We start from the raw sequence: 16,458 nt of genomic DNA on the forward strand, positions 1-16,458 counted from the left end.
TGTTTGCTGGGTTCAAATCTGTTTTCTTTTCACACAGACTAGCATGCTATACTCTATTTAGTCATGCCGGCGTATTTTGTTTGAGTCTGGTCCTATCAGAACCCAAGCATGTCTCCGCACAGAAGACAACGATACCTGATGACTTTTTAAAGGCAATTCTTTTTCATATTTCCCCGTTCCGTTTCAGATGCCAAGCAGGGACAGGCACATGTACCGTAGACAAGGCACACCGTAACCAATGTCAAGCGTGTAGACTCAAGAAATGTTTGGATACCGGTATGAACAAGGATGGTACGTATAATAAACAAAGTGGTATGGTAAAAGTTTCATAGGTCCGAATTCTCGAAGCTTGGCTAGTGGTCAGGCCTCCTAAGCCAGGCTAGCCCTACCAATGTGGATCCATTTAATTGATTCTTTCTAGGGGGTGTAAGCACTGGTATATAAATAGGACTAAATGGGCTTAAGTCCGATGGCTTAGAAAACCTGACCACTAGCCATGCTTCGAGAAACTGGCCCATAAAGACTTAGGAAGTTAGGCAGTAGGTACCGTATCCAAATTAGTTCGATCTATTGATCGACCATCGACAGGCGAGTCAGAGCTTTCATGTCATATTTTTCTCGTTTTGGTTATTTTTGGTTAATACAGCTTCTGCAGAATAATTCATTATTCTTACAGGAATTGAGTCAAGGAAGCCACTGGTTACATTTATAGTTCCATATATATTGCAGTTACTGAATTATGACAAATAAAAGACCAATCAAAAAGTAAAATTATGCACATGAGGAGTAATAAAACCCATTACATGAACTTGTGCCGTGAATGCGGGCTTTAATTTTTTAATAAATATTTGAGCACAAACACCGCTAGCTCAGGTACTGCTCCGTTTGCCTTAACAACGGTATATGATCAAGCATCCGTCGGTGAACCAATTTGGATTACGATCATCGATCAAGCTCAGCATGAGTATAGGGATCAAACTTAAGATCGACGGAAAGCCTTGATGAATCGGGTCCCAGTTTTCGTAAAAGACCACTAATCTTTGTTCCTTGGTTTTGAATACTCTCTAAAATCAATGAAAATACGAGTTTAAAGTTATCCCTTTTTTCTGTATAATTAAGTATATCATGAGCCCATTATAGGGCAGTGTATGTATATAATAATATATAATAATATCTTTATTTATTCACGGTAAAACATGTTTAATATAAAAGTCATTGTTCTTCCACATGTCCGTGGCATATACACATTAAAGTAACAGAATTATAAATTAGTACGTACAATTATTAAAACATTATTAAAACAATAGTCAGTATATTACAAAATTATGAAAGCAACAAACATGCACGTGGGTCCTCGGAACCGACTGTGAGCTCTTTGCCATATACCATACTTGCTTCGCAATTGCAACGATATGTGCCACGCTGCTTTCATTTTATGAAGCATCAAATTATTTTCAATCACGAGCATCAATGGAAAGTAATCATTAATGTTATCAAAACGGTCACATTGAGACAAGCTTGTTGTGTTTTTGTTACAAAATCGGTCTTTTGGGACCAGTTACAAATTTGTTACAAGCTCTCGTGGGACTACCAGCAAATATCCACTCAGCCATGCGCTATATAATCTATACTACACGTAACCCGGTTGTAAAAGCATGTTTGAATATGATTTCAAATTTTAACAGATATTCTTAAAAATAGAGAGTAAGATCATGTTTTTTCTTATATTCATCAAAATTATGCGGTTTGCTCCAAATTTGTGACATCTGAGAAATGTTGATTTATGAGAGGATGTGCTATCCGTAACCACGTTAAGAAAATAAATTAATTTTGCTTCTGTAATCCCACAATGCGTTCATACGAGTGACGCTGCACCAAGATGAGGCTCACATCAGATTCGTCCTGATCACGCAAATACGATTTGCACATCATTGCGAATACCCGATCTAGATTTGGTCCCGGATTTGGTTCGGTCCAGATTGACTCGGAAGAAAAAAAAGTCGGGTTTAGATAATTCAAAAGTACTAATGATGGGGGCAATGTTTCCCGTGCCCATATTTTAACACCATACTTCCCTTAATGCGAACATATGTCAGCACCTATGGGTTTTAATACATCAAGCATGCAGCAGACTGATATTAGGGTGGTCGCGCTTTTTCAATGCAACTCGATAAATCAGCGGCGTATTGCAATTAAGTTACACAACGATCTTTTTGAGAGATGACATTGATTTGCCGTTCATACCCATAATGCAACAGTTACAGAAAAATGGTACAATATGTTTGGGGGCAAAAACAAGTTGCTAGCATTTTTTCAGTTGGGAGAGGGAAGACGCGGGAGGGGTGTTTACGAACATTTTCTGTTTATTTGCTGTTTGTGAAATTAACATTTATAAACACAACTTATTTAAATTTAAGCATATACGCTCCTGTAACCAATTAGTTTATTTGTGAAAAAGTTTTGAAAATTAGTCATTACTGTATAAAAATTTGGTATTAAGTTGACAAGAGTCTGTCAAATCTCATAATTTGAAGTACAGACAAAGTTAAATAAATTCATCGCGTATTAGTTGGCCCTAAGTACCACTGATAACCCCTTATGGGTGAGTAAATACCATCTGGATTGTGTTTTGATGAATTAAATACCTTTACCTCCCTACCTAGCCAACAAGTGTAAATAGAGCACTCCTCGTGTCATCTATATAGTTTTTCTCTGCAGGTCGTATGTGTTAAATATGACAGCATGCATGGGCGGGGAGCAAGACTCAATATCGAACAGTCAAATTACCGGGCCGTGGCAGAACACTTCTTTCTCGATTGCATTCTCCTCCGACGCAACCTGATATTTTCCTTCACAGTTTAATTTAATCAACAGAAATTTCCTTGATTTCAACAAATTTAATATAAGCTTCAATTTCTGCCACATAATATTTAAGACATCAGGACACATGATCTTTCGGCGCATATAGCAATCTGTTTAGCGACAAGTCGAAGCTTGCGAGTTAGCGGCGGACCGGTGAAAGTGTTTTGCAGTCTTATTTGGATCGAAGACAACAACGCTCTCTCACTAAAGCAAATTTGCACAGCGCGGCAGAAGCAAAGTTTGTCTCTGTCGTTAAAGAGATAGGAGGGGAAAAAAGATTCCAACCAACCGCGTTGCCAAAAACCAACGCACAAGTTGTTGCCTGAACTCCTACGGGTAAATACTTCCTTAAGTTGCTTGCATCAAATCAGGCAAAAAAAGGCAAAGTGTCTCTACTCCAGGAACAAGTGGTATAGTGTTACATTTAATCATTTTGGCGTTGATTATTTGAGCGCTAATTTTGCGATTCCGGCGGTAGAAGGGACCGAGAGGAATTAGGACTCCTATGCTACGTTGGTAATTCAATTAACACGCAATTTTATGAACAAGCGTGTTTTCAGGTAGCGTGAGATAGCGTGACATTGATGCATTCTTTAGATCTAAAAGCCACCGGAGAGATATCGCAAGAACTGTACCGTGACTACATCAAAAATCACTTGTGTGCTTTGTTTAAACGCTGGCAAAATTGAGAAGACTTTTAGTGTGCTCGGTATAGAATTTAGTAAATGGGTAAATTGTATTGGCTTTCAGGTGTACTAACGACAAATGAGGCATGCGACTTAAAATAGACATTCAAAAAGCAGTGTAATAAGAGGAGGGTGGTATTATGTATGTCAGGGTTGGCGGCATTCAGTTTAGGGTAAATTGGAAGGGAAAGTGGATGAGGATGCTTGTATGAAAAAATAAAAAAATTCATGCGAACATTCATTAATTTTATGTATATCTAATATAATTACTTCAATATTTCCTGTGGTTACATTACACGAGACGTTCTATTTAAGCGCGTGCCAAAAAATTATGCCTATATCTACTATCTGACAAAAGCAACTTTAGGATATATAAAGTAATATCATTAATGATAAAGTGTTGAATGTATAAAAACACACTGCATTACATTATTTAAACATCGGCTATCATAATGCAATAATATTTAATGACTTTGAACATTTTACACGATGTAAACAAATAGTGTTTTTCACTCTTCTTCTTTCTATTCTAATTGTCTTGCTGGGTGTTATTGTCGTTGTGGTCGTCACCGTTACCATGGTTACTGCTGGTGTTGTGTTGCCGTCTTTGTTGTTGTCTTCTTTTCGTTCTTCTCCCTCTTTTCCTCCTCCTCGTCTTCTTCCTTTCCTCATTTCCTCCATTCCTCCTTTTTATTATACCTTCCCCTCCCACCTGTTTTCAAGGCAAACTTTAAAGTACTTGCGATAGGAAACAATATACAAGTTACTCTCGTACGTATGGCCTTTTTTTTTTACAAAATGTGCTAAGTTGGGTTTAAAAATAAGAACAAGAAACATAACTTCAAATGCGTTCGTAAAATATTGTAACTTGTATAAATCGCTATATCCAAACCTCGCTGAAGTAAAGATGGGCAAGAAGACACTGTGGCAGCAAAGCACAAACTATATCAACCAAAATGTTCGCAATTCCAATTACATAGTTCAGCAAATCCTATCAAACAAGCATTGGTGACATTCTGACCTTACGTTATGGAGGATGAGTTTTTGTACCCAACACATTCAAAGGTCATTCTCATGTATAGATTATATTAAGATTAAGAACTGTGTCGTTACAGATGAGGATATTTCAAACACGTCAGGCGGGATGATTCGAAAGGCAAAGAAAATCGTGACGCCTCCCATATTAAGCTAATAATTTGACACAATTTAATTTAAAAGATACGAAGGCAAAGTTCAGAAGATATTGGACTGGAATGTCAATATAGGATAATTGGTAGGATGTATGGATGGCATGCAAGCGTATTTCTAACGGCTAGAAAAGACGCAAGGAATATGTTAGGAGTTAAACTCTTTCGCACCTTGCTTAAAAACTCAACGGCAAAATCCGTAGCGCGAAAAACAACGATGAAATTTGTAGAAAATAAAACAAACACGTAAGATGATAGAAACATACTTCAGCGACTTGTCTACTTTTTAAAAGGCGTTTTGTTTTCATAGATGACATAGAGTTTGCATATTTAACTCTTTCCAGACGACCTGTTTCAATTTTTTTTTAATTTCAAAAATTTCAGAATTGTAAATTTTCATGACCATGTTTGGAATCAGCATGAAAAATGCATTAGAATGAGTACAAACAAGCCTAGTATTGGTTAAGTGGTTCTTTAGATAGTTTTTGATATTTTGAGAAAATATTTGAAGCCTATAGCTAGTACGCAGAGTATTAATGTTCATTCTGTCTTACTCTCGAGGTTTATACTGTTTAGTTTTACTATATCGCAAATCAAATTTAAATCAAGAAGGTGCTGTCAAACCGCTACTGTCTTCATCGTATCAAAAATAATAACAAGTCTTATAAAAATCGAGTAGAGACCAGCTTTACTTTATTTTATATATGTTCTGCTAGTCATGTGTAAAGTTGAAAACATCGCTGTACGTGGGTATTTGACAGCTGATGTTAGATATACCTTAATAAACATGATGAAACATGTTTACATGAAATTAATCGTTTAGAACTTGCAATATACGTAACGAGTGACACGGCTTTTGCCCGTCTTCCCATTTCGATTCGGCATGATTCAATTCGTTATGCGCGCCGTCACCTTAGGTGCGCATGTTGCTTACACTTAACTGCATAAAAGCATCTCCGTAGATTTTGACATTTCCTCTCCGCATATCATGCATTAGTACTGTTGTTCTTAATTAGAAACTGTATCACACGATTTCAAACTACGTGTAAATTATGTCACTAATTTGAAAGTATTATTTGGTGACTAAAGATCAACTTTATACTGTTAGGATTTTATGACTTATCACTTTGTCATAAATATTACAGAGCATGCTTGTGAATATTTTCAACTGGGTTTACAAATTTCAATTTTCTCTCTGTTTTATAGCTGTGCAGAATGAGAGACAGCCTCGTAACACGTCCCAAATTCGGTTGGATGCGGTACCATCCGTAACAGCAGCTGACCCGTGCGAACTAACGACGAGTCCACATTCTCGTGAAGCAACCTCGTCCACAGTGGCAACACATAGGGATCTAAGTCCCACCATTAATCATCGCTTTATGGCGAGCTTGATGACAGCAGAGACTTGTGCGAAATTGGAACCCGAAGACGGTGAGGATTGTAGTATTTATAGAGCACCCTGCATCAATTGCGTAACTTGCTTTTTATTTGAGCACCCCACGCCTGGAAAGTTTGCATTAATTGCGTAAATTGTTGTTGATACTTATAGCACCCCGCGCCTGGGCAGTCTGCATTAATTGCGTAACTTGCTTTTTATACTTTAGGGCATCCCGCGCCTGGAAAGTCTGCATGATTCAAATATTTTTGCAAAAACAAATATTTTGCAAAAGACACTACAACATTTGCATTTTAAAAATGCTGTTGTGATGGTTTTCTTACAAAACGATTTCATGACCTTTATATAACCTGACATTTAATGTTACTGAAAAATGTTTTGACCCAAACCATAAAAACATTTTTGTGTTCGCCTTGGTCTGCGCCTGGAAAATCTGTATTATTATAGTTAGGTTGCTTTTATACTTCAACTAGGGCACCCCGCCCTGGAAAGTTTACATTAATTGCGTAACTTGCTTTTTATACTTAGTGCACCGCACCCCGCGCCTGGAAAGTTTGCATTAGTTTCGTAATTTGCTTTGTTTGGACTATATTGCAGCCATTGTAAAAGCGGTACTAGTCTTCTATGGGCATGATTTACATTATGTAGGGGTTATTATTGTTTAACACATGTAATTATTATTATCCTGGGCTAGCGACGAAAAAAAAAAATTACAAAATTCCAACCCTTATACAATGACCAATGTAACCCGCAGTATTATGGTTTATATGGCGAGGCTCAAAAAATAAAACGGTTTGCTTATTAATAATACTGTCTCCCTAGGTGTACAAATCATGATAATGTATTCGAACGTGTTTGATAGAAAATGATGATATGATATGATGGTGATGATGATGATGATGATGATGTTGATGATATGGAGGAGGAGGAGGAGGAGGAGGAGGGAGGGAGGAGGAGAAAGAGGAGGAGGAGGCGGATGGTGATTCCAAGTATGATATCCAGGTCATGTAGATAGTAATTGCCAGAATTGTTTTTCAGGTTAATTGTCATATATGCCTAGTTTAAAATAATATGCGATATTTTCAGATTAAAATAATTGGATTAAAGATGAATCACTTCAAAGATTGAGTGCAAGAAACGCGTGATCATTAAAGATTGTATAGTGTTATGGACATATTTAACAGACACGTCCAATATATCTCTATTGGGACAGATAGCTTATATTAAAATTGATAAATTATCATTATTATCAAGGCTACAAATTCGACTCTTTCCTTTGCACCAACAAATTACTCAAATACTGCGTTGATTTTTGTTACCCACGAATGTTCTACGAATGTCTTTAACACAACAACGACAGTGGACATTTTTTTCTTCAAAAAAATGACATTCATATTTTGTCAAATCCACAAATATAATTTTAACAGAACTGTATTGTATTGTATTTTACAGCCATGCAGGAGAATGTTGATATTGACGTGACGGGGGAAAGTGATGGTGGCACTGATTCAGAGCGCATGGCAATGAGAACAGCGATAAGTCACCGGGAAATGGCGTTGTACCCATCTAGTCATGAGAATATCTATGAGAGTTCGGCACGACTTCTCTTTATGGCCGTCAAATGGGCAAAGAATCTGCCGTCTTTCTCAAGTTTACCATTTCGGGATCAGGTAAAGAACCCTTTGTGTTGCAATTCACCTTGGTCTGGGGGCGGACATTTTATAAATGAATTAGCAGAGCAGCAACGACACCACTTGCATTACATTCCAGATGTTAAATCTACATCATATGCAAAATTTGAGGAAATACGCACGAGTCCGTTTTATTTTAGGGCCATTTGTCTATAACTGGTCTTTACATGTAGCCCTATGAGAGAGTGCACGTTTTAGGAACAAAAATGTGATTTTTTAAAACGGACACGTGCGAATTTTCTAAAATTGTCAGAGTATGTGGTATTAACATGTAGAAATCTAATCAAGTAGTTACCCTACCTGCTCTTCTCCGAAAAAATAAAAAGTCCTATACCTCAATGATAATGAAACCTAGGTGAGTCAGTCAGTCAGTCACTCAGTCAATTCTCATCCACCCTCCCAAACAATCTACTAACTCACTCATTCACTCACTCACGCACCCCATTCATTTCCCCTTTTCTTCCTATTTCTCCTTCTCCTTCTACCCACTTTCTCTTTTGCATTTCCACTTTCTCCTTCTCTTTCACTCTCCCTCTCTTTCTCCTTCGCCTACTACTTCTGCTCATTCTCTTTCTTCCTTTCTCCTTCTCCTTCTCTTTCGCTTTATCCCTTTCTCCTTCTCCTACTATTTCTCCTTCTGTTTCCCTCTTTCTCCTTCTTCTACTCCTTCTCGATCTCCTTTTCCATTTTTCCCACTTTCTCTTTCTCTTTCTCTTTCTCCTTCTCCTCCCTTTCTCCATCTCCCCTCTTTCTCCTTCTCCCTCTTTCTCCTTCTCTCTTCTCTTCCCTCTCTTTCTTCTTATCCTTCTCCCTCTTCTTCTCTTTCTCTTTCGCATTCTCTTTCTGTCTTCCTCTCCTCTGTTTTCCCTTCCTTTATCTCCTTCTTTATATCTTCCTCTGTAATAATCTGAGGCCCCTATTTTACTATATGGCATACTTATTCATTACTAAACATTTCGGTATTTAGTATAAAGGTTAAAAGACCCATGCTACAAGAGAACAAGCCTTACTTTTTCCCGATACAATTACTGCTTTCCTTTAGACAATTCAGAGGTTAAGATTTCATGATCAAAGAGTTTATAGTAACATATCCGGAAAACAAATCTTAGCGATTGAAGCAAAGTAGTATTAATGAACGGTTTGAATAACAGGAATCGATACGGAAAGACCAATATCAAAATCTAATAAAAATGGCACATTTTATACGCCACGAGGAAAGTGTTCTCATTATATCAACAACGAAAGGTATATCATCAAACTAAACCGATGAAAGCTGCCCGAAAACCTGTCACCATATTAGCGGCGGTGGCAGAGATGGGTATTTTGACCTATCAAATTTAGGGATATGATCTCTTTACCCCGGTGATTTAACGCCGAGGCAGTGCGCCTCAGGCGGGTTTAATAGAAAATACGTCTCTGTATCTGTCGTATTTAGCCGACTGAATGTTTGCAAAAAGCGGGGGATTTAGAATATTTGTGTCAATATGGCAACGGGCCGTAGGTCAGAAGATTGAAATCAAGCCGTCAATCAGGGGAGAATTTGACGGATCGGATCAGATCAAATACTCTGCCACGGAATCTGCTAAACGTAATTATACCGCCTTTGGATGTCTATTTTGTATTTATTTCACATAATTCATGGTCTATGATAGCCTGTTTCTTTGAAATAGTATCTTTATTTTATCTTCAAACAAGATAGACATCTATTCTCTAAGTGTTGACCACTGTGCACGTAAATTCATTTGTAGATCTGCCATTTTGAGATTTCTGTCAAAAACAAGTCAGTTGACACCTGCAATATCACCATACATCAGATCGGAAAATATGGCGCCAAATAATGACTAACTGATAGTTCAATTTTCCTAACTTGGAAATGTTTTGCATGTTAAACAGCAATCATGCTGAAATACGCCTATAGGTCTATGACTTTTGCCAATACAGTGGTCATTCACACATGCGAACATCACACATTTGCTATAAACATAATGTGTCGTGTTCAATGTAAAGAAAGATTTCAGTGTGCGAAGTTATTTAATTTTCTCCCCAAATTCATGGAAGATGAAAAAAATAACGAAATAATACATCTTTTGCATCTTTTTGCACCTTACTCATAATCGAATGGGTCTTGCGGATTATTGTATCGTTTTTAAAACATTTCAATTTGGTTCAACATGATTTTATATTTATGCAGTCAAGTTAAGCTCAATCGATAACGTGTTCGACTATGGTGCGAGAGGTTGCGGGTTCTAACCCTGGTGGTGGTTAGTATGCTCGGGTGTTAAAAATTGAGTTAGCTTGAAATTCCCTGGACAAAGGAACTTACTGTTAATTGTCTCGTTGTAACCGTGAAACTCGGGGAGCTGATCCTGGCTGTGATGGTCTATTGTGTCTAGGGTGTGCACGTCTTAGCTGAAAGTCCTGTGCTGTTGTTTATTGGTTTGTGAAATGATTTGGGCCGCAGTGGGCAGCGACAACGTGTAAAGTGGGATGAGGCTTAGGTGTTGTACCTGTGCGTAGTGCTATATAAATCGGTGCGCTTTTTTTAAACTTCAGAAAAAGATTTGAATCCGTCAATAATGTAACTATTTGACGCTTTTTTTTCCAGGTAATTCTTCTTGAAGAAGCCTGGAGCGAACTCTTCATATTATGCGCCATCCAGTGGTCAATGCCCTTGGATACGTGTCCTCTCTTGGCTATCTCTGAACAAGCCCAGAAATTAACGCCACCAACGACAATAAAGCGCCGCTATGTTAGCCGACATACGGTTGCTGCAGGAGGTCATGGGTCAGTTCAAGTCGCACAGTGTGGATCCAGCAGAGTTTGCTTGTATGAAGGCTGTTGTATTGTTCAAATCTGGTAAGAAGTTGTTAATGTAATTATATTATGAGAGTTTATTTCCAAAACGTGTTTACTTCACGACAAAAATAAATTGCCAATTAAGCCAAGCCAAGCCAAGCCAAGCCAAGCCAAAACGGAGGGGCTAACCATTGCTAACGCTAAAGACGTTTTTGTGTGGAAAAAACAACTATGGCATTTTATTTTAGTAGCTATAGGCTATTAAAGCTATTAAAGGTCCATGTGTTTGTATTGTGCTGTGGAGGTGGGGGTGTGTTAGTAGGTGTGATGTGTGCATGTAGCACAGTGTCATCGCCGGGGTCATCGCCCCGATATCTTCATGGCAGAAATCGCCATGGTAGGTTGAATCCACAGCCACGCATGGCCATTTTGTTCCGACCTTTAAGACGCATAATGAGGCCGAGGACATCCCGACTAAGGCTACTGTCAATACCTCGGTAATTGACTTCTCTAGTGTGTAAGCGAGCTTGTATACGCCATGTGGTGAGTGCTCACACTGGTCTGTGTTTGTGGGGTGGCCGGGTGTGTTAGTGCATATCCCTTTGCGTTATTAGAATACCAACATGTGCCATTATTTATTTCTGAAAAATATACCAGTTAAAGTTAACATCAGGTTTACAATTTTAAAATTATATTTTGTGTATACAATATATTCTGTAGTAAATCGATCAAATGACGGTGATTGTTCAGGTATTATATGCTTGATAGAATTAAATTGTCTGACCAGTTAGTATTCTCCTCCGCCGTCAGTGTGATTCCAGTCACTCCACGTACCATGTTGCGAAGGTGGAGGAGACTAAAGCTGTATGACGAACACGCCTCATGACACGCCTGCGTTAAAAATGATGTAGCCTTAGTCGAACAATAGCGTGACGTAGTTCCGGCATTGTTCCTATGCACTTTCACCCTCCTGATTGTAATACCACATCAGATATTTGACAAACATTTATGCTATACACCACGTGTGTGCTTGATAATGTGAGCCTATATACTGAATCTAAATGAAGCACCGCAAATAATAAGTTTAATTTCCACTTTATTTTTTCTAGATACTCGTGGTTTAAAAGACCAGCACAAGTTGAGTTGTTACAGGACCAAGCGCAGGTGATGTTGGGCCAGCATATCCTTTACACACAACACCCGGCGTTACCCGTAAAAGGTAAGCTCGTGCCCGCCCGCTCGCTGCATGCGTGCTTATTAAATTCGTCAAATGCAGAGTGACAGACTGTTATATTGGAATCTTACTACTAAATCTTTTTGTTAGTTTGAGATATTAAACATTGTTGATGGACAAATATGTCATAAATATGACAATTTGATAATTTAAAACCAAAACTATATGCATTAATCAGCCACTAATTTAACTGACATATTAAATCGAAATCAAAATGGCCGATTCCAGCTGCGTCCATAATAATATTGTAAAAAGGTTATATCTTCTCTAGTTGCGTCACTAACAATTTACTTCCTTTTACCATGGTTGAGTCTAATTTTTCTATTTGACTCTCACAGATAAAATGTTGTAACAGGCAAAGAGATTAAACCATAATATTTTGCCACATATGGCATAGGTCTAATTTGGCAAAAGAAAGTATCTTCCTCTTATTGTCTGTACAAATTACATCCTTTTATCATGTGAGGTCATTCAAATAAAGTTGACCAAAGCTATGGCAAAAAAAAGAAGCAAAAGTTAGTGAAGTAAATATAAGATACGCCCTTTTATACCGTATCAGGGCCATATAACTTCTATTGGGCTATTCCGGTTGAAATACATACACCCCTATATGGAAGACATGACCTTAATCTCTTACTCACGGGGTGTAGATCTCGAATGGCGCTACATCATTAGGAAACAACAATTGAAACTCATGCACACCCCATCCTATGAAAATATTGACATTTCGTATTGAAGATATGCATGAAGTTTCCCAAAAACCTACAATTTACAAATAGGCCTGTATGTTTTAAAATAAGACAGTGGAGTCTATTAATTAGCTTTTCCAACACATTTTTTTACCATCGTTTGGAGCTATTCCAGTTGAAATCCATACACCCCCTATGAGAACATCACCTTAATCTTCCACAAAGGATCGGCCTTTCTTCCCATATAATTATATACACTTCAAGTACATATCATTATTAAATTCACATTATTTGATATCAGGACATTTCTCGTATTCAGAATGCAATTTATTGTGTATGATGTGCTCTCAAGTCCCACAAAAGACTGCGCATGCAAAGGTGGGCGACAGAACCCACAAAAGTTAAATGTATAGGCCTATTCGATCGATTTTGCAGAAAAGACGAATCGTATTTGTGTAAAACGGCCTCGGACTCTGGTGTCGTTTTTGTAAAAATAAGTGGGCCCACATATTTAATGAAATTAATTTTAAAGCAGGTTCAAGATTTGTAATCAATTTGTTGTTAAAAAACAGCATGTTAATCTTTAATTTCTTTGTTTTCGTCTCGTTTCTTAGATTTGGGCGGCTGTTGTTACTTTTTACCGTCTCTTCGTTTCGTCTCATCGGACAAGATAGAACGTCTTTTTCTTTCGATGTACTATCGGTAACACACCCTATGGAAAGATTACTGTGTGATATGTTCAAAAATTAACACTTGTATACTGTATAATTGGCTTCAAATCACGGAACTTTCATGAGTTAGAGTAGTGTAAAGACTCCATTGAAGAATTCGCCAGCGAAGTGGTAACATAATCCTTGGTAACTGGATCACGCACCTTTTGGAATTGGTAGTACATGCTGTTACGATTATTTCGATCGTGGTGCAGAACTAAAAAACGTTGACATAGTGATAAACGGATTACACGTAACACTTCGCTGGGAAATTAGGCAGCTTTCGGAATAAAGCCGTATAACCATTCAATAAAATATTTTTATGCTAATTCCGTGAAACTTTACACAAAGGGTGAACCAAAAATCACACAAGTCAAATCTCATAATTATATATATATGGAAAAACACAATTTTCCCCAGAATTAACACGCATGGATATGAATTTGATATGCGAGTACATTGGTTACTTCTGCAACACGAGAGTGCCGATTAACTGATTTCAACGTACGCGTTGAATGCATGATATAGAACTCCGTCATAAGAGTGAGAATGATCACGGTGTGATTCCCGCCAACGGATATACAATTCACATCTTTTAAATGAGGGAAAAAACTTTGCCAAATTAACGATATTATGTTGTACATAAGATATTGTATTTATTTAATAATTGAGAACTTATGAAGTACGTTTTATGTTTGATAAAAAGAGAACTCAAGTACATTTGATGAAGAAATGGGGTTTGTGCAAAATATAAAGTTTACCCCTGGCAAATGTAACGCCCGAGATGTGGTTTAGATGGTGTGAACGAAAAACGTGGTGAATTGTGGTAACAATACCGGAAGTGCATGTACTATCCTATAGGGCATTGTTATACATGTTTTTGCTTCTCATATAAAACCGCTGGAGCAATACAAAGGTCTTAAAGCCATATTATAACATTTCTGTAAAAATAGATTATTTTGACAAAACTACAGCACCTAAAGTTTTGATTTTTGCAGAGTATCTTTATTGACTAAAGTAGCCTACATTACAATCGTGTAAAAAACAGAATTTAAATTTTTTTTGAGGGCGTTCTCTTCAACAAATGTTATAATATGGCTTTAATGTAAGTTAGAAAACATATTATGAAAAACTGGACCACGTCCTTTTAAATTGGGCAATGTTCTAACAGGCGTGGACTATTAATACATAAATTCATTTTTCTAACATCAAAAATATTGCATCGAGGACGGAACAATGAACTCGTCAAAAAAAGAAATTTCACTTATATTTATCAACTTTTGTTTTGAAGATGAATCTAGGCGATTTATATGGATATAAAAGGTCCTGCTAAACTTTATAGTGAAATTAGACCATTTGAATCCCGGACTAAATCTGGCCCAAATAATATGAAAAATGAGATAGGCATTTCGGGCTGTGATCATTGTACGTAATGTAGTTTAATTTGCTCGTCAAATGAAACAAAAAATTATCCTAACAGCTGAAATGGTTGTGTTGTTTCATTAGTTACCGTTGGCTGAACCAGTGGTGTGGCTCGTTACTGTGTCAGGGAAGACAAATCACTGACGTGCTTGCTCCAGGCCTTTGACGCCATTTTGTTTGTGAGAGCTCATTCTCTGTCAGAACAACGTTGAATGATGTGAGCCCGTTTCTTTATTTCGCTGTCTGGGGATAATAACGGGGTTTGATCTAATCATAAAGTTCAAGGACATGGTTTATTTTACAAAATAATGCTCCATCATACGAGGCCGCGCGAGATTTGGTCTCGATGTGTTAAATATAGGCCTACCATAACTTTGGACTTTAATACAATATTTTGTAAATATTTACATCTAAGGGATTTCTTCAAAATCACAACCGCCGACAAACACCGGCCCCCCTGTCAGAACCAGCGATCGGGTTATTATCAAAGACCGAATTAAAAGACTAGCTTGCGTCTGACGTCAGAGCAAAGTCGCGACGTGATTGGCTATTGACCTGCGCAGTACGGCATTTTCGGTGTAGTTGATAGGACGTCATATGCAAACTATAGTCTTTTTAATTCGGTCTTAACTTAGAGAATAAAGGTGTTGTTTTAGCCCCTGGAGTGCATCTATCGTCTCATATAACACGGGCGACATCATTATTTTAAGTAAAACAACGAGGAGAAGCCGAGTTGTTTTACGCCAAAAATAATGATGTCGCCCGTGTTATATGAGACGATAGATGCACGACGGCGGCTAAAACAATACCTTTATTCTCATTCTTAAACACTTGAATTCAAATAAAAATATCATACCAATTGTAATCAAATTAAATCTACATTTTACAAGGAATTATCTAGGGCTTAAAATCGATCAGTCTCGTTGTTGCTGTGCGACTCCGATTGGTTCAAATAGCGAGTACGTGTAACGCGTTGACGCACACGCGCTGACCCGTGTGATATCGTGTCATATCACACGGGTAAAGCTGGGTAAGAACCAATAAGATTGCAGGAACGTTCTCAAGTGTTTAAGAATATAATTTCAATTGTCAAAGCAACGCGGTTACACCACAGGTACTGGTACGGCACTGGTGGTTGGTTTTGAAGCAATCCCCTAATGATAACACAAATCTGCGAATTTTGGACAATTCGGTGATTAAAATGTCGAGTAAATCTTGAACTTTGGATGTTTTGTAAATATTTGTATCATTATTTATAATTATATAATTATGTAAATAAGTTTCGCAGATGAAAAAAAAACAGATTCCATCGTACGATGTGAGAAAATTATATATAGGCCTATAGTTGTTAAATTAAGCCTTCACAAGAAGTAACGCATCTGTATGCCTATAGCTTCTGAACTACATGTAATAATCACAATAATATATAACATACATGTAGAAACCGCATGTTGATAACCCTTTTATGTCTAATATCGTAATATCGTCGTATATCGTTCAATATTAACAACACAATAGTGGGTTTTTTAAAGAAAAAATTCCCGAATTTAAAAGTTGCAGTAAATTGTATCGATTTGAATTCAGCGCAAAGATAATGGCGGGTTTTTTCAACTTTGAAATTTGGGTATTTTTCTTTAAAAACACGATTGTGTTGCTAATATCATGAATATTGAACGAAATTAGACAAATGGGCTATCAAAAAATAAAACATCGTTCTTTCTACGTTTCACTATTATAAATACAGTGAATGGTTCTGAAGCTATAGGCTTATTTATAACGGCTGCG

General features: G+C 37.4%; 1 protein-coding gene across 1 annotated transcript in view; it reads left to right on the top strand.

Moving 5' to 3' along the window:
* LOC140171941 (photoreceptor-specific nuclear receptor-like) overlaps positions 1-15,164 on the top strand; it is a 40,021-nt gene extending 24,857 nt beyond the window's left edge. Inside the window, 12 exon segments of the mRNA XM_072195285.1 lie at positions 188-291; positions 5,942-6,166; positions 7,584-7,801; positions 10,428-10,559; positions 10,561-10,678; positions 11,728-11,742; positions 11,745-11,823; positions 13,074-13,076; positions 13,156-13,177; positions 13,179-13,223; positions 13,225-13,251; positions 13,253-15,164. Of these exon segments, the coding sequence (XP_072051386.1) occupies positions 188-291; positions 5,942-6,166; positions 7,584-7,801; positions 10,428-10,559; positions 10,561-10,678; positions 11,728-11,742; positions 11,745-11,823; positions 13,074-13,076; positions 13,156-13,177; positions 13,179-13,223; positions 13,225-13,251; positions 13,253-13,291 (1,027 nt within the window). The 3' untranslated portion in view covers positions 13,292-15,164.
* The last annotated feature ends 1,294 nt before the right edge of the window (positions 15,165-16,458 follow it).

Source organism: Amphiura filiformis, chromosome 15, assembly GCF_039555335.1.
Source record: "Amphiura filiformis chromosome 15, Afil_fr2py, whole genome shotgun sequence".
NCBI lineage: Eukaryota > Metazoa > Echinodermata > Ophiuroidea > Amphilepidida > Amphiuridae > Amphiura > Amphiura filiformis.